The sequence below is a fragment of the Echiichthys vipera genome (genome assembly GCF_963691815.1).
Source record: "Echiichthys vipera genome assembly, chromosome: 8".
Taxonomy (NCBI): domain Eukaryota; kingdom Metazoa; phylum Chordata; class Actinopteri; order Perciformes; family Trachinidae; genus Echiichthys; species Echiichthys vipera.
The window spans coordinates 31,328,984-31,348,878 of NC_139833.1; the positions used below are offsets into that span (position 1 = coordinate 31,328,984).

General features: G+C 40.1%; 1 protein-coding gene across 1 annotated transcript; it reads right to left on the reverse strand.

Annotated features, from left to right (window-relative positions):
- Positions 1 to 10,358: 10,358 nt before the first annotated feature.
- id4 (inhibitor of DNA binding 4) lies at positions 10,359 to 13,758 on the reverse strand. The gene is made up of 3 exons (XM_083918928.1): positions 13,174 to 13,758; positions 12,558 to 12,623; positions 10,359 to 11,771 (listed from the first exon to the last, which is right to left on the reverse strand). Exons 1-2 carry the CDS (start codon positions 13,549 to 13,551, stop codon positions 12,576 to 12,578), a joined length of 426 nt encoding a protein of 141 aa, XP_083775054.1. The 5' UTR covers positions 13,552 to 13,758; the 3' UTR covers positions 10,359 to 11,771; positions 12,558 to 12,575.
- Between the last annotated feature and the right edge of the window lie 6,137 nt (positions 13,759 to 19,895).

Below are 19,895 nucleotides of genomic sequence, written 5' to 3' on the forward strand. Positions count from 1 at the left end.
GCAGCCTAATCGTTGCCAACTAGATGACAACATTCCCCTAATCGATGGCTTGATATCTATATGGAAACAGATGGAGGGATCAGGCATGCAGGCTGTGCTGCTTCATTCTGATCCAGTTTTTGCGGAATTTCCACTCAGCTGGTGACAGTTTTCCACCGCTGTGTCTAGAAAACATTAAAGAAAAATTGACTTTACAAACACAACAATGACATTATTTCAGATGAACTGAAGCCTTGAAGATTATAGTTATTATTCCTAAACACTGTAATTGCATGAAAGTCCAAAATAAGCTATTTTGTGAATATGTAGAAGCTATTGTGTACGTGACACGGTTTCTGCTATACGACATCCACCCAGTCAAAGTGTTGTGCTTATTGCAGTGATGGAAGAAAAATTACAGAAGTATGCTCAGCCAAACAAGTCTTGAACGTCTTAGGCCAAAATATATGGCGCACAGCATGCCCCCAACAGAAAGCGTCCACGGCTCCACATACCACGGAAGCTGTGTGCATGTATGCGGACATCGAACAGCTCATTTTTACACGACTGGTCTATTTTTTTATCTATGTGTGGCAATGTGGCCCCCACAACGGGTAAAAACTACATATAACTTTAAAAAAATATGTATAATCTGTTTTAATTTGATTAAAATAAATACCTCAATCTACCGGTGGCAATGTGATGCCGCAGGACAACTTTGTCGGTGTATCCTGAAGTTAGAACAAACCAGATAATTCATTCAGTACCAGTTAATATAGTCTACACCTTCAAATCTGAAGAACCAACAGCATTATCACTTGGCAAAGCTCAATAAGCTGGCAGCAGCCCCACACTACAAAGATGGAGTCTATGTAGCAGCCACATGCCCCATGCATTTCGGATGTTAGTGTTATTAGATCTTAGTGCTACATTAACCATTTTTGACCACAACATGTTACCAGACAGACTGGAAAACTGTGTTGAACTTTCTAGCAGAGTGCTAAACTGGTTTGAATCATATTTAAAGGACAGACTTTAAACCAATGTCAATGTTAAAGATGAGTCTACATCACTACGCAGAGCTGTGGTCCAGTCAAAATGTACCATGAACTGGTTGATGGCCCGATTATGAAGTTATAAACCGGTTGACTCAAGCTTTGAAGCTTTGCTTCTGCACAGCATCCCCACTCCACAGTAGAGTCTGCTCGAATCCCTTAAAAGCTAACAGGTCAACGCTAGACTCACGAGAGTCATGTTGACGAGAGTATATAGAAAGTATAGTTTATAGAAATATATCTATTTGAAGGTAAGCAGCAGTGACTCTTTAAAATAATTAGCTTATTTTAATTTAGTGTGGAAAATGATGACCCCACTTGTTTGTTGTTACAGAAGTGGAACATCACATTAACATCAACTCAGAAGCCACAGCAATGTCAGATGAACAGGCAAAAGCAGAAGACTAAAAACACGGCAGTAAAGTTGGCCTGGCTCCTAAAAGGCACAAAGAGAACGCCAACGTTTCCCGGCCGTGGCCTGTTTGAGAGAGGTGGGCTTCGGCACGGCAAAGTTGCACATGTACGAGCACAGGCTCGAATATAAATGGTGGTCCTGAAAACTGATGCAGAGGTGGAGTGTTTACTGCAGATTTGATCAGATGAAAATATTCCAAAACAGTTGGACCACAAAAAACTCAGAGGGGTGATGTATAAGCAAGAGGCATTTAAGCCGAGGCCCGGATCTTTGAAGTCATGGGAGTGCAGGCCAGGCCCATCGGGGAAGAGGGAGGGGGGACAATCGAGCTTAATCAGGGCATGGATCAACTGCCAAATGTGAGTAGACCCTAAAAGGTCGATCAGCCCTTTACACTGGCTTCCTGTGTGTCAAATAATTCACCTCAAAATAAAACTATTTCTTTATAATGCACTACATGGTTTCAGACCAAAATACATTTCTGATCTCCCGCTCTGTCATGAACCATCCATCCCTCTTAGATTGTCTGAGAAAAAGGTACTTGAAGTTTTTTGTTGAAACACTACATCATTCCAAGCAAGTGATGATCTCAAGTCTGAAGTCTCTGAAGGCAGCAGCAAGTCCTGATCAAGTCTCTTATGGTTTTAATAAATAATAACATAGAGTTGAAGTGCAACCTTATTGTATAATTATACAAAGTCCCAACTAAAGGCAGTTTATAATCTAGTGTAAATAAACAAAGTTTACCTAAACTAATTACAGACACACCTGAAACTCCAGGTCCTACTCTCATTGGAGGATTTGAAGACATTTGATAATAACTTGGAGGCAGTCACAATATATTTGCTGTTTTCACTTGTTATTTGATATATTTTATTGTATTATAGTCATGTATTTTGATTTATAGTTGCTGTTTTCACTTGTTATTTGATATATTTTATTGTATTATAGTCATGTATTTTGATTTATAGTTGCTGTTTTCACTTGTTATTTGATATATTTTATTTTATTATAGTCATGTATTTTGATGTATATTTGCTGTTTTCACTTGTTATTTGATATATTTTATTGTATTATAGTCATGTATTTTGATTTATAGTTGCTGTTTTCACTTGTTATTTGATATATTTTATTTTATTATAGTCATGTATTTTGATGTATATTTGCTGTTTTCACTTGTTATTTGATATATTTTATTTTATTATAGTCATGTATTTTGATGTATATTTGCTGTTTTCACTTGTTATTTGATATATTTTATTTTATTATAGTCATGTATTTTGATGTATATTTGCTGTTTTCACTTGTTATTTAATATATTTTATTTTATTATAGTCATGTATTTTGATGTATATTTGCTGTTTTCACTTGTAATTTAATATATTTTATTGTATTATAGTCATGTTTTTTGATGTATATTTGCTGTTTTCACTTGTTATTTAATATATTTTATTGTATTATAGTCATGTATTTTGATTTATATTTGCTGTTTTCACTTGTTATTTGATATATTTTATTGTATTATAGTCATGTATTTTGATGTATATTTGCTGTTTTCACTTGTTATTTAATATATTTGTATTGTATTATTGTCATGTATTTTGATGTATATTTGCTGTTTTCACTTGGTATTTAATATATTTTATTGTATTATAGTCATGTATTTTGATATGTATTTGCTGTTTTCCCTTGTAATTTAATATATTTTATTGTATTATAGTCATGTATTTTGATGTATATTTGCTGTTTTCACTTGTTATTTGATATATTTTATTGTATTATAGTCATGTATTTTGATGTATATTTGCTGTTTTCACTTGTTATTTGATATATTTTATTGTATTATAGTCATGTATTTTGATGTATATTTGCTGTTTTCACTTGTTATTTAATATATTTGTATTGTATTATAGTCATGTATTTTGTATTGGCTGCTCATTCTGTTTGTCAGAAACGTCATCAGTCGTGCTGCTGTCTGTCTCAGGACACTCTGAAAAAAGAGATGTTTAATGTCAGTGAGCTCTTCCTGTTAAATAAATAAAAATCCTCCAGCCTCTCAAACGCCGTGTGATGGTTGAAGCTAAGAACGCAGAAACATTAACATTATGTGGTCAACAATAAACCTGTTACGTAAAGTTGCCTTTAACTGACATTAATAATTAACAAGTATTCCTCTCAGTTATACAGCATTAGTAGCAGATGGAGGCAGCACCGGCAAAAAAATACTTTTCAAAAATATGGAATTTAATGAACGCCAATCGAAAAGTTAACCTCTCACAAAGCTAACATTAGTAACAAGCTAACGTTGATAGCTTATGCAGCACAGACACAGACCAAATGTCCCAAATCAAGAGTCTGAGTCGAGTCTCAAGTCTTTGGGGGGTGAGTCCAAGTCAAGTTTCAAGTCACATTTGTATGCAACTTAAATGTGGCTCGAGTCCGAGTCTGAAACTCCCCATCTGTGTTCCAAGCAGAACCTTTTTTATATGTCACTGAACATTTCTGGAGGGGATCTTTGAGGCAGTTCCACCAACTCTTCTCTTGTCCCCATTTCTCTGCTTCCAGTTAAGTCCCAGTGCCACTGTGGCGGCATATAACAGACAAATATAGACGGCTGGAAATGCAAACAAATGTTTTCCTGTCAAAATGCATATTAGCGGTTTGATGCACAATTTCTGAGAAACTGGAACAATGCAGTGCGGTGAAATCGTTTTTTTCCATATCTAAATATAATAGCAGTAATGCAGTTATTCGAGGTCTCCATTTGTCATCTCTCAGACTCCAATGTGATTTCTGTTTGGTTTGATGTAGTTTCCCCTCAGGCAGTCGCTGAAATAAAATCCCCATTTTGACTCGATATTTCCACCCCAGACAATTTCATCTGAGGGAATCTGATTGTTAAGATTTGAATTCCAGAAAGAATTTCACAACAGAATGATGTGACGCACAGACTCAAAAACACCTTAGATGACATTGGCTTTTTCATGACCTGGAATTATCATCCATCCATCCATTAAATGCAGCTCTGGAAAGAGCTAAGGAAGTAGACCTTGAGATAAGCTGATTTTGTCAAATTATGTGAATGCTATTTCCTGCATTTATACATTCATATCCCACCAACCGGTGCAGACAGATGTCCGTCCTCCACAGAGCTGGGTCTGTCCCACGTTCCTGCCTGTTAAAGGGAAGGTTTTTGTTGCCACTGTGTGCACATTTTGCTGGATTCATACTGTATATAAATATTATTATTATTATTATTATTATTATTATTATTATTATTATTATTATTATTATTATTATTAAAGATAGTGTGACTTGGGGCTTGGCTCATGGAGAATTATTGGGTCTCTGTAAATCATAAATCAGTCATAGAGTGTGGTCTTTATCTACTCCATATGTCTTGTATCATATAAGTCTCAAGATAACTTTTGTTATGATTTGGCACTATAAATAAAATTGAATTTAATATCAGTCTATACATATAATACAGTATTATAATACAGTCCACCTCTTATGGAAGCAAGACTTGACACTCTAAATCGGCCATTGAGTGAAACATGCATATTGTTGTTAAATGTAGTATGTTGTATGTATAGCTGTGTGCAACAGTAGGTATTAAGGGAAAGATTGTCTGCCGGTGGAGGCCTTTGTGAATGTTTAAATTTTGAATTAGCAACTGCCTAAATGCATGCCTCTTTCTATGTTGTGCTTGGGGGCTACAGGGGTAGAGTTATTAGCCTACATTGGCTTCTGTGGTCCATGCATCTCTGTATATCTCTAATACGTATGTTAAACTTCATACCAAAAAATTTGTAAATAATGTAATTTGTATTATTAATAATCTCTAATTTGTTGCCTTATTGCTTTCAAAATGAACACTAGTCAGATAATGCACTTACAGAGCACCTTTACAGCGTATATGATTTAGCATCTACATTTATTTTAGCTTAAATATTAGCTGTAGATCAGAATCAAATGGTTTTAAAAATATTAGTTTTCAGCCATTCATAATGTCTGCAACTCTTCCTCTCAGGCTACGGAATTATCAGGAAAAAAATCATCTAGAAATTTAGATTTTCACTGTTGTATTGTTATGGGAAAGCAGCACATTGTTTTCCCTCTTTCGGAGCAAAGGAGTGTAATCTAAGCCTCATTAATTAAGCTCATTAGGTGAAGAGAAACCTGTTTGATTGGAGGCAGTTGGAGCCCTTCCGCTCTGATGCAGCAGCGGTATTTAACTCACCATATTGGCTGTCTGATGGCTGCACCTCAGGGTCATGTTCTGTGACATGGCTGTTGTCCCAGTGCCACCCCTTCACACACACACACACACACACACACACACACACACACACACACACACACACACGCACGCACGCACGCACGCACGCACGCACGCACACACACGCAGACACACACACACAGATCCTTCAAGGGGCTTGGCAGACCCCTGGTTCCCCCTTTCTAATCACTGTGTTATCCAGGGGGGCGCAGCCATTCTCACTGCTCTTTGGAAAAGCTTGGCATTTGTCTGAGATCTCATTTCTGTAATTCATCGCCCGTCTCCTGGGAGTTGTGGTTGGCATTGGTGATGCCAAGTCCTCCCACCTCCCTCCTTCTATCTTTTTCACACTCTCTGTCCCTATTCCTGCTCTCTTACCGCATCTCTTTCTCCATCTTCCTCTCTTTCACCCCTGTTGTTGTTTGTTGTTGGCCTAAAAGAGGTCCTCACCAAAGCTAAACTGGTGGGTGTCCACATATTAACTCTCCTGGGATTGTGTTTGATGGCCGCTCCAGGCTCAGATCACATAAACATGTGGAGTGTGTGCGTGTCTTTCTTCCTCGAGTATCTCTGAGTGTGGAGCGTCGACCGTGGCTGCAAAATGAAAATGAATGATCGACAGTAGGATTATTGTTTCTTCATATTTGTGACAAATCACTGATACACACACACAACCAAATGAAGAAATAATTAAACATCAATTATCATTAGTAATAAGACTGTGTAAAATAGAATTGTGAGTTATTGTATCAGTAAAAATGTGCATCTGTTACTTATTTGGAATAGCAGGAGGGGAAAAAGATGGATAGATTTCAAAGCAATGCAGAGAACTCCATAGAGTAGGCCTATTTATTTTTTGACTTGAGTTTAAATATTGAAGATGTTCTGCCATGTCTGGCTTTAGCACACAGCTCCCTGTAGAGGAGAGTCTGTAACTCTTGTTTTCCAGTCGGAGCTGTACAGGTGAAATGCTGCCTCTCACATTCTGTTTATGAGTAAACGGCTGTTGGTGGCAGGCATTTTAAGCTAATAGCTGCTTTAAATAGCTGCAATTAGTGAGAAGCATGAGATATTTAATCACTCTAGACCAATTAGTCTGTAATCAAGTAGTGTCCAAGAGTGAGCACGTTTTTGTCCTCCACTGTTCCTCTGCAAGCACCCGCTATATATTTCTCTGTGTGCCGGGAAGAGCAGTGATTAACACGCAGGGATATAGGCCCCCGTGGAATGCCATAATGTGGAGTTAAATCAGGGAGAGAGGGAGGCGAGACACGACAGCCAAACCTGTTATTGCAGTTTAACATATGCAGAAGGTTAATTCAAGGCAGAGACGGTGGCGGGCATTCTCGTTTTATGTGTTTGTGTCACGGTGCGTTGTACAAATTTGTGGAATTAGGAGCCAGTGTGTTTCTGGATGGAACTGCACTAGAAGAAAAACATTTCATTAGTTATTTTTCTTGGATATAATTAGTGCTGGTCGTTTTACCTGGAAAGGGAAGGGTAAAAGAGTGGTACATAATGAGCAAGCAAGATTTAATCAGAAATAGTGAGGCTCAAAAAATAGCTAAATCCCACTTGTAATTATGGTGTTATATTGTAATCTTCTACAAGAAAGTCACTTTTAAGACATTGAGAAAACACACCAATGCATGTACACATATGAGAGCGATGCATGAATGCACACACACTCACACCTGTGCAAACAATTGGCTCCACTCGCAGCCTTGCCAGTCCCTTGTTTTGATAATAATGACACTGTGTTCATAATGACATTTCCGAGTGACTAGTCACAAGGCCGGTGTGTCCACTCCCTCGGCCTCAGCTCAAGGGTAGAAAACAGGTTGACCAATGTGCTTTGGGCCTCCTTATCAAACAGGATGTGATGCTTTCCCACGATCTAGAGCAGACTGTACATACACAGAGAGAGGAAGGCCGCAGGTAGCAATTTTCTGGTGTGTGGCAAATTAAAAGAGGCACAAAGAGCTGAGGTAGCTTCAGTACAAAGTCCCACACATTTGCCGTCCTGCTGCTGCACTGCTGTCTCCCTCCCAACACGGTTATTTGGAAAACCCTGCAGTGCCATTGCTGGAGAGATGCAGGATTGGGCACCACTGAGGTAGCTTATAGCGAGACAGTGGGAATTGTGAGTCAACATATGGCAGCAGGAGTCTAATCAGAGCAGAGATGAATAATGTATCTGGGGATGGCAGCAGTTAGGGTGCTGACTAATAGAGAGGAATCCATCTACAGATGATGGAGCTGTAATAGAAGTGTCCTGTGTTTATGTTGAATACTGTAACAGTGCAGCATGGAACATCATGTAATACGATCAAATATGTGAGTAGATGAACTGCATGTATAAATATCAACATGAGTGTATGGCTGAATGGTGCTCAATTAATGCCATATGTGTCTTGCGAGGAAATGTGACATTTATTGCATTCTATATGGATACATCTAATTTAAAAACAAATGTAAATATACTGTGAGAGAGCAGCTGGACAGCAGCTAACACAGCAGGATTGTTTTATTGACCATGTGGCTACAATGATCATGAGATGGGAGAAACATCACATGTCAAGACTGTACTTCCTAGTGTACACTGTGAGTCACTCAGCCCAAATTATATTATAATTTCAGTACAGCCCAGAAATGTGACAAACAAACCTTCATTTAGTGGTTATGACAATGCATCACTTCTTTATAATTTTTCAGTAAAATGTTATTTAAATATGCATGGTAACGTCAGTTTAATACTTATACCTATGGTTTAATTGTGATGAATCAAATGGCATTGTGGGAAAAAGTGGGTGACTGTGTAAGTACAATGAATGATCAGCAGGGTTGAGGGGAAAAAAGCTTCTGCTGGGTTTATCTCCAGTGTATCCCTGAATCTATTTATGAAAAGTAGCTTTTCCTGAAGAATTGCTTTGGTGATGCAGTCATGCTGCTGAAGCCCTGCCCATTCTCAGGCCCATGCTGTGCTCTCTCTGAGAACCAAAATATCTTTAATCATATCAGGAAGGTCTTACTGTCAAGCTGGCCACCCGTGCTTTAACACAATTTTTCATGTTCTTTTCTTATTTATTTTACCTTTTATCACTCACACACACATTTCACATGACAAGGACAGTGCTTGTCAAGGGCGGCAAGGCCCGGCTCTCTTACTGTGGACTATAAACACACACAGGTGGCCTGCATGGCCTGCTTATCCTCAGATGGCTACAGTGAAGGTATCTGAAAGGTGTCTGTAGCACCCACAGGGTGTCTCTGTCGCTGGGCTTGTCTATGTCAAACGTGGCTTTAACCCACATTCAGCAGGGCGACGTGGACGACTAAACAAGGGTCAGGGAGAGTTGACAAGAAAAGGCTGCAGCTCCGTGGGAAAGAAGGATGCTCACTGTCATTAATTACTGTGATGCATGCATGCTTTAAGGACAGTTGTTTCTGAAGGCTGTCTATGCTTATGCTGTTACAGTAATGGTATTAAGGATAAATGAAGAATTATTTTCAAAATAATTTGCATTTGAAAATCGAGAAAATATTTGTAGGGGCTGAATAAAGATTGATATCTGCATTTATGATTTTTTCTTTTTTTTTTTAGCTTTCCAGACACTTGAAAAGCGTTATAATTAATCATAATTATAATATAGATCAGTCTCATTTTTCAAATCTTTCTAACATTTAAATCATTTAAGATATCCCGCTGCTTTACTTAAATGTTCCCATCTACCCGATGAGGCCTCCATTCAAATGTGTGAATATGATTTTAAGCTGTATGCCTCATCATTAACACTGAGCAAATCATTTTAACATCATTCTTCCTATATCTTTGTGAAGGAGCATGGGAATGAGGTGCTGGTGGTGTTTACTGGTGTTCGGTCTTTACTCACTGTGGTCGTTCAAAGTAAAAGTATCAACTAATCATCAAACCCCTCAAGTGAAAATGGATATTTATGGTTAACCTGAATGCTGTGAATATGTCTGTTCATTCTGATATATTTATTCATATACAGAAATATTTGTCTAGCTTATGCTACTTACTCCTAGTGACTGAGACCTAGACATGTTTAAAATCTACGGATGAATGAAGGGAGGGAGGTATCCCCACAAATCACTTGGTCGATTGAGGGTGATTTCACTTAGCATTATCCTAATATTTTTTATTTAAACCAATTATGTTACTGTGAGAAGGAATCTACCAAAAACATGTTAATGTAGAAAAGACCCACTCACATAGAGACATTGTTCTTGCAGTTTGCTTTTGCGAGAATACACCTGGTGAAGATACAAATCTGACTTGCTGGATGTCACTTATATTCCTGCAGTCCTGCTGGAGTTATGGCAATGTTTGCAATGGAATTAATCAAAGCCCACAAAACAAAAACCTTTCCCCTCAAACCTGTTAAACAGGTTTATGGATTCTGATGATGCCTGCAACATTTGAATATCTTTCTCCACCCTTTATTTTCCAAGAAACTCACATACTGCCTGATGTTTAGTTTGGTAGTATCACCCTGCACCTCCCTCTTTTTCCTCAGTATTTTGTGTGAAAGCGTTGGCACTGAAAGTAACAAACCACAATTCCCTGTGAGACAAAACTTGAGACGACACAATTCTTCCTGGAAACTTTAATTGTTTTGACAACTCCTCAAAAGCCAGTGAAGGTCAAGTCCAACAGTGCAGCTGACAGTAATGTACAAGTGCCCTCTGACACTGGCAGGAGGGTGGTGAGGTAAATTCGGTGTTTAATGTCATGAAAAATAAAGGCTTTTTTTCTCTTTACATTAACAATGACTGCTGACTCTCCAACAGGGAAATCGTTTACTTAAAGACTTAAATAATTACAATTGGTTCTTTTCAAAAAGAAGTCTGTAAATGTTCACATATTTCATCAATTCATAACCAAAGTTGAATGATTTCATGATGTCAATCATTAACTTCTTAAGGAGAAGCTCCGACTGCACAAACATATCAGAGAGAAATCTGCTGTGATTTTCTTTTTTAGGTATTGTAGCATAAACACTATCAGAAGTGCTGTAAGATTATGTATAAGATTTCATTTTTAACAAGAGTGCAGTGTAACAGAATTAAATCAGGCCTTTAAAAAAAAAGATCAAACAGCAGACCGACCCATTGCTCCAAGCCGGTCAAAGTTTACATAGTTAATGAGTACAAAACAATTCAGGAGAAAGCAGAGCAGGGCAAATAACAAAAGAACTTATGTTGAACTCCACCACATGGGCTGCTTCAGTGCACATTCAATATCTCTGCAATGAGCCTGACATGCTACATATTTAACTATTCCAAAACACTGCAAAGAGTTAACTGATTTCATGTGAGGACATTATTGGCAGAGCATAACCACATTCATTCACTAAAGACTTAAAAGTTGAAACACAATATTTACATAACAACAAAAAAAGGTTATAATAAAAATATCTTATAATTACAATAGTCTATTTTAAGCATATAAGTCTTCCTTTCACATACTTTTATAGAACATTTGTGTCTCTATATGTACATTCTTAATTGTCTCGAATCAGAATTGTTCTTCTTTACAATATCAAACATTTTATAATTCCAGGGATGACATCCCTGTTCAACACAAATCATCTATTTTAAACAATAGATGCCCAAAACATGTACAATGGATTCCGCAGTTTAGTAAAGCTTTAAACTGGAGTCAATTTGAGTTATTCTTTAAGCACAATTCACACACTGTTTTCATAGCTGTTGACAGGCGGGTTTCCAACCAAAACTTTTCAACGTGGGGATTCCTTATTTTCACTCAAACTAGAAAATGTTCAAATGACAAGAAGTAAAGAGACTGCAGCTTAAACTGGAGGGTGGAGAGGGAGATGCCTACATAGTGAATCCTTGTTTAATGGAACTTAAAAAAATGATGTGAATAGTGATTTTATTTGGGTTGAATTCCTCACAGCAGTTTTGAAATCCCCTTGTGATTGTGCCTCCAGTTGGGTGTGAGTCCCTGGCGAAGCTTTGCTGGCTTTGGAGCGGCTCTGTGCAGCCTACACACCTGTGGAGGGGATGAATAGCAGTGGGGGGGTGAGCTGCAGTGCTCCAGACTGACTGGCGCCACCGACAAAACAGAGGCCATGCTTGATCAACAACCCAAAACAAACCAGGTCAAACAACAACCACACAGCTCCTCAGGCTGTTGGACAGGCTGACGAGAGGCAGCCCAGACTCTCAGACTGAGTGTCTCCCTGGAACACACATGCTTTTAGCCTTCTCCAGGTGTGTTTAGATTAAATGCTATAAATCTACCACTGAATAGAAGTGAGAGGGGCAGACAGAGAGTGAATGAGAGAGAGTGCGAGGGGGAGGATGGTGTGTGTGTGTGTGTGTGTGTGTGTGTGTGTGTGTGTGTGTGTGTGTGTGTGTGTGTGTTTGTGTGTGTGTGTGTGTGTGTGTGTAAGAATGAAAGAGAGGGCAAGCCGAGGTTTTAACCCTCTCTTCTTCCCAGATTGCTACATCAGTGACAGTTATTGCGCAAAGCACAGCTGCCTCTGAGGTTGGTGCCAATTTCATGTTCCTCTATTCTTATTTTCTGTGACATGTACTGGCCTCCCCAGAGCACTCCAGAGATTGTCAATTTACACCACAATATAAATAATCAGGTTAATGGAGATGCTTCAATGAGCATCATTGATGGTGTTTTCTACTGGCCATATGCTCATCCGTGATACAAATAAAGAAAGAAACAGCTACCAAACAACTTACTGTAAACACAAACTGAACAAACAAACAAAAACATTTCAAAATTTCAAATAATGACACATGTTATTTTGAGTCAACTTACCGGTGCAGTGTTAATATCTCAGCGGCATAAAATAGAGTCCTCCGGCTTTTTGACTATTGACGTCCTCTGCAAAAAAAGAAGAAGAAAAAAAACATGTAAAACGATTCAGCCCCAATGGATAGGACTTAATACAGGCGAGGCCTAAAGCCTTGTGAAATAAATGATATACGACAGAGCAGCAGAAAATTATGAGGCTATATATCCCATAATAAATTCTCTTATGTCCTACTGAATAACAAATGGCCCTTATTGTGCGCAGTGGAGTGGGTTGGAGGCTGAGGTACTTCACCAATCCTGGGATAAGGTGGGCCTCTGACACACACTGGCATTATCATGCAAATCCTAAAGCCTGCAATCAAGTGAGCAATCTAAGCCACGCCAAATGCGTTTTTTTACGCCTGATTTGTCGAGGCTGGGATCCGAGGTGTATGTTGATTGTTTATGTATTTTCCCCCCTAACATTGAAAGGACAATGGCACATAACAGTCATGACGCGCTTTGTCTGAGTCTGACTGGCGGACTGCAGTCTGGCACAGGGATGTTCAGTAAATCGGGGTCCCGATAAGTCCGGTTGGAAACGAGGAATGGAGAGTCGTATCCGCTGAGTAAAGCTTACCTGGTGGTGGTCAATGTTGAGCACCGTCAGCGGTGTCCGGCTGGGGTTGGAGGCTGGGGGAGGACAGTTCCCGGTCCGCTGTGGCTGCTGTTTGTGGAGAGAAGGGTGCGTCTCCAGGGCCAGCTGCAGGTCCAGGATGTAGTCTATGACATGCTGGAGGATCTCCACTTTGCTGACTTTCTTATCCTGTGGAATGGTGGGCACCAGGCGCTTCAGTCGGCTGTAACAGTCGTTCATGTCGTACTGCAGGCAGAACAGGTCCTCCTCTTCCATCCTGCACCGGGCGATGTTGAGGCTCTGCTTCGACAGATAGTGCAAGGAGAGCTGGCTGCCGCTGGAGGAGGAGTCCTGGGGGTGGACTGGAGTAACAGCCTTCATCTTAGATAACCAACGGCTCAGAGGCAGAGGGGAAAATTAACTAAATACGTTACTGGTAGCAGGAGGTATTTGAGATTATATCACGGCGCTGTAAACACGGCAAAAGATACTCTAAAACAGCCGCAAATTAGCGAGGGAAAAATATAAACCAAAAGCTGGAATTCTAGTCTGTCAACATATCCCGTGGAGCCTCGCCGTTCCTCTTACTTCAGCAGGCTCGGTGTGAACGGGATGAATAGATTTCCTACATTTATAGAGGAGAGGGGAGGCGCCAAGCCAGCAGGCTGACAGATCAGGGAGAGAAGCTGGTCAATCACCGGCAGCCCGCTGCCCACCGACCCAACAACGGAGCCGAGAAAAAGGCGTGTCTCATTCTGTGTTCGCTGCGGTGGGCTGCCTGTTGGTGTGTGTGTGTGTGTGTGTGTGTGTGTGTGTGTGTGTGTGTGTGTGTGTGTGTGTGTGTGTGTGTGTGTGTGTGTGTGTGTGTGAGAGAGAGAGAGAGAGAGAGAGAGAAAGAGAGAGAGGTGATTTAAAAACAGTCAATTGTGCTTTACCATCTCTGTAAAAAAGATCTCCAGTCATATAGGCCTCTCTTAAAGGCTTTCTGGTTGATCAAACCACAGGCGATGATATATCTGCACAATATAGAAGGCTGATAAGCGCCGCATTACATCTTTAGTGCCGTAGTCATTGATGCGTAAATACGCACAGCCTCACTCGTATTGATCGCTCCTGTGACAGATGATCCCGAGCCGAAGCACCTGCTTACATGAAAAAACCTGCTTTACCTCACTAGGGAAATTAAATCAAAACGTTATGTGACACAAGCCAAACAATTCAACTCCTCAATAAATCATACTCCAAAAGTAGGTAATACCATTCCTAATTAATTTAGGACTTGCATCACACTTGTTAATATTGGCCATCAACTTTGAATAATCAAATTTCCACACAGACGATTGTTTGTTATGGTCAATGGGGAAGTTGTTGACCTTATTGTATTGTTACCATGTTATGTTTACCTGCTACCAGTATGCAGCACTCCTTCGGTGTTTTTAATTGTAACTTTAATTAACCGTATTAGGCTATTTCACGAGAGAAAATCTGTTCAAAGACATATAATCCGAGCTCATCATCGCTAATTGAATACATTTTATTATGACTTTATATACATTTTCACAACCCTGATTGTGGTTCTATGGGAGCCGGGACAGGACAATTTGGCAGCTCCTCCTTGCCACTCCTTCCTCCAGCTGTGTGTTTTTGTGCCTCTTACATTCCTCCGCTCTCCTTGACGCGTCGCCGCTACGCTCCTTCTCTCACAGCTCCTTTTGAGTCGCCCCTCCGGGCAGACTGCCTGGCACCACACATGGGGAGCTCTTCCATTCACACAGCTCCTCTCCTCTCCTCCTCTTCTTTTTTTTCTTTCTTTCCTGTCAGGCAGGTTGCCAAGACAACGTGGAAGCTTAAATTCAGCATGAATCCTGAGTGTTTTCCATCCAGGATTCATACAGGGGCCCTGAGGTCTGAGTTGAGCAGGGATGACACCAACCTCAGTGCCCCTTTGGAGGTTTAATGTCCCAAACTTTATGGGAAACACCACAGTCTCTTCTGTCATGAATATTGAAAGGCTGAAATGGCTTTAAATGGGTATTTCCCACTCCTCTCTGTCTTCCTCCTTCTCTTTCTCTGTTTTCTGTTGCCATGGGAAGTGACTGCTCTGCTCAGTAATGTAATGTGTGCAACAATGTTTGGTTCAGGGACAGCTTCAAAGGGGTCAGTAGTATTGATGGAAGACTTTCCACTGCAACATGGAGCATGAACTCAAGCCCATGACAAGTAGATGACGGACGAGGTCTGAGAGAAAAACACTGTCCGGTTCAGCCTTAGCAATGACTCACTAATGCTTACATTTGGAACATTTTTGACATTTTGACCATTTATGTCCATAATGAAACAGAAATTTGGAAATTCTACACAGTCTGAATTTCAAGCTTTTGGCTCCCTTACTTTAGATTTTCCCAAAAATCTTTATGGGGTTTAAATCTGGACTCTGTTCTGGCCATTTCATTGTTTCAATATCCTTAGCTTCAAGGAACTGCTTCACCTGTTTTGCAGTGTGACAGGGGACATTATCTTTTATGAAAATTGCAGCTGATTGGGAGACAGTTGCAGTGAAGGTATTGCATGTTGCTGAAGGAGGTTCACATAAACATTTTCTTTCACCCTGCCATGTAGCTGTACAAGAGGCCCAACTCCTGCTGCAGAAAACATCCCCTAAACCCAGACATTGGTAAAGTTTAATTCATTTGGGTCTGATGGAAACATTATGTTCGACGATGGACTGGGAACAACTGAACCCAAAGTGTCTAAAGAAGTCAATTCAATTTGAAGGAGGAAGTGTCAGAGTCAATTCAATTTCATTTATATTTCCAAATCATAACAAAAGTTATCTCAGGACACTTTACATATGGAGTAGGTAAACACCACACTCTATGACTTATTTATGATTTAAAGAGACTCAACAATTCCCCTATGGTCTGTCCTCCATGTCCTCTATGGAGGACAGACATCTGTCTTGACCAGTTGGGGAGGAAGAAAAGGAGATAGAAAAAAACAGACGGATGGACAGAGAGAGACAGTCCCAGAGATGCAAGCGACCACAAAAGTAACAGTAACTATAATAATATGAATTGTAATGTGAATATGACTTATATGTTATGGCAGTTAATATAGTAAAAAAACAACTACAGCTAAGTTGATAGAATATGGTAATGAGAATTAGTATGGTGTTAAATATGAACATTGATGACTTAGAGACTTCTCTTTATTGATCCTTTCGGATGACTCCCACAACGAAATTGAGTTTACAGTAGCTTACAAAAACACAAGGGAGGTACAAAAAATACAGTATAAGATAACCAATAAACTCTTAGCTAAATAAATACAGAAAGTATAAAAACAAAAACAAAGAGTGAACAATAAACTCTTAGTTCAATATATATGAAGTAAATGTAAGAATACAGGTAAAATAAAATTCACTGAAAATTAAATCAGATAAGTTAAATGTTGAGGAAATGTACAAGATAAAATTTGTATGACTGCATATGACAGAAATGAGCAGTAAGTTTAAATGATTGCACTTAAATGGTGGATTTATCGCACAAAGAAAAGAAGATAAGTGTCCAGGTATGTATGAGTAGGTTATTAATTGCACAGTGAGTGGCTCCCACTCCTTCCTTTATATCCTCTTTACCCCCCCCCCCCCCGAGTGAGGAGTCGTAGAGGATGATGGCCTGAGCTGTAGGTGGTTAGTGTGGCACCAGAGAGCAAAAGTGTTCCCACCAGACTCAGATACTCCTCCTCTCTGTCACCCCTGATACATCCCACGATGGCTGTGTCATCGGCGTACTTCTGTATGCGACAAAGCTCTGAGTTGTAGCAGAAGTCCGAGGTGTACAGGGTGAAGAGAAGAGGGGCCACCTCCACCTTTCTCCTGTAGCTGTCCTTAGCTTCCCTCACACAGTGTTTCCCCTCCTGCTGTGATGCCTTCGTGGCCTCCCTGTCCTTGATCCTGAAGGCAGCCTTCTTCTTGTTGAGGACAGTTTTAACTTCCCACATTACCCATGGCTTGTTATTAGGGTAACAGCAGTCAATATTGACAGTGGAGACCACGTCTGTGCAGAAGTTGAGGTACTCCGTCAGACAATGTGTTATCCCCTCTATGTCCTCACCATGCGGGTCGATCACCACATCCCAGACTGTGGTGTTGTAAAAGTCTCTCAGCGCACTTTCCATCTCAGGGTACCACTTCCTGATGGCGCGAGTTGTCACCAGCTGTTTTTGGACCAGGGGGGTATACAGTGGCTGTAGGTGAACCAGGTTGTGATCAGACTTCTCCAGTGGGGGAAAGGGAGTCGCTCTGTATGCATCCCTTACATTAGCATACAGGAGATCAATTGTCCTGTTGTTTCTGGTGGGACAGGTAAAATCAAATTCACGGGAAATTAAATCAGATAAGTTAAATGTCGAGGAAATGTACAAGATAAAATTTGTATGACTGCATATGACAGAAATGAGCAGTAAGTTTAAATGATTGCACTTAAGTGGTGGATTTATGGGACAGTCTACAACCTGGTGAAAAACAGCCAATGTAGAATCCAAAGTTGCATGATTAAAGTTCCCAGAGATGATCATAAATGCCTCAGGGTGCTGTGTCTGCAGCCTTGCAGTGACTGAATGGATCTTGTCACAGGCAGTGACTGCATCCACTCTCGGAGGGATGTAAACACAGACAGTGATCACGTAACTGAGCTCCCCGGCAGATAATATGGCCGTAGGATAACAGCTAGCAGCTCAAGATCACGGCAACATGAGACTTTCTTTAATGAGATATGTCCTGGGTTACACCAGTGGTTGTTCACATACATGATGAGCTCCCCACCTTTGCTTTTTCCGCTCGCTTTTGTGTCTCTGTCGGCTCTCATGGCATTGAATCCCGGCAGGAAAGGGTAACTCCGGTTTCTCGTGTGCACAAACAGGAGGACTTAACTTGGAACATTAACACCACAACCACCATCAAGAAAGCACAACGGAGACTGTACTTCCTGAGAGTTCTTAGGAATAATAATCTGACTCAGAAACTTTTGGTGTCATTCTATCGTTGCTCCATAGAAAGCATCCTGACTTACTGCATGTGTCTGTGGTTTGCCAGCTGCTCAGTGGCTGACCGGAAAGCCCTCCAAAAGGTTGTTAACACGGCCAAAAAGATCTTTGGTTGCTCACTCCCCACCCTGGAAGAACTGGACAGCTCTCGCTGTCTTAGTAGGGCTAAAAGCATTCTAAGGGATTGGTCCCACCCAGGTCACCGATACTTTGAATCATTGCCCTTGGGTAGACGTTTCAGGTCTCTAAATGTTTTTTATCCAAAAGCTATAACATTGTTTAACAACGTAAATACCTTTACCTATAAATCTCCATCTGTGTTATAGTATCGACATGCAAAGTAAACACCAGCTTTTTTTTTATAATCACCAAATGTGCACTCTACTCTTTCGCTCTCTGATGACGATGATCTTTGCTCAGGGTCTCTGCAATATACTGTTTTTTGTTTTGTCTCCCAAAGCTGCTGCGTGTGCGTGTGTGGGTGTGTGGGTGTGTGCATGTGTGCGTGTTGGTGTATAAGCTTGTCGTTTTAAATGTGTCTTTTAAAGGTCTAGCCTATTCTTTTTGATGCTTTTAATGTTAAATTATTTCTGCACTTTAAGGGATTGTACTGTAAACTGCGTTGTACTGGTACAATGACAATAAAGACAATTCAATTCATTCAATTCACTTGAAAATGGGCAGGTGGTTCACCTTCCAGCATGACAACGACCCAAAACACATGGCCATAAAAACAACACAGTGGCTAAAGGACAGGAAGGTGAATGTCCTAGAGTGGCCCAGTCTGAGCCCTGACCTGAATCCTACAGAACATCTGTGGATGGACTTGAAGAGTGCAGTCCATCGCCGCTCACCAAAGAATCTGACTGAACTCTGCTGGTAGAGACATATCCAAACAGACTGATGGCTGTAATTAAAGCAAAGGGTGCCTCCACAAAGGATTACATCTGGGGACTCATCACTTTTACAACCTCACTATTCTTATTCTAGTTTTAAATTTTTTATTAATTTTCAGAAATTTGGAAAAAAAAAATTCACTTGAATGTTGTAAGGCAAAATATATAATGTTTTATGTCTTATCATTTCAGGCTATAAAGAGAAAGTGACTTTCTTCAGGCCCTGTACATGTAGACAGGGCCTTAATCATGTTTTCCACATAGATTTCCATATTTTGAGGTTTGACACAAGCTCCATTCATTATGTCATTTTGTTACACATTTTTCTTCTGCATTGGTTTAATGGCACTCGACTGAAGAATTAGCACCATCAACTATTTATCTTAATCTGCCCAACTCCTAAAAATTAAATAATTAAAATTTTAATTGCATTCAGATGGAAACTTGACCAAAGCAAATATGGTTGGTAAATCTTCCATGTTTATCCAACAAACACAATTTCATGCATTCTGCATAGTTCTTTTTGGTTTTCATTTCAGGCATCTGAAGTGTGAAGTTGCGGTCACAACAGCATTTCAAATGGAAACATTTTGCAGGCAAATCTATTCAGTCCAATGGAATTGCTGTGATTAGTGTATTCTACAGTGGCCCCAAGAGCTTACAGCTCTGCAACTTAAGAAAAGACATGCAAATAGACAAAACACAAGCAAATTAGGAAAACATCTTCATCAACTGGACAACACATGCGCAGCATTTTGAAAATGCGCTGCAAAGACCGCAACA

What these genes read in the sequence shown, in the direction of transcription:
- id4 (XM_083918928.1), bottom strand. Translation starts at nt 13,551, where the DNA reads ATGAAGGCTGTTACTCCAGTCCACCCCCAGGACTCCTCCTCCAGCGGC. An exon ending in TCAACATTGACCACCACCAG is followed by an intron (nt 12,624 to 13,173) that starts GTAAGCTTTACT and finishes CTTTTTTTGCAG; the next exon opens with AGGACGTCAATAGTCAAAAA.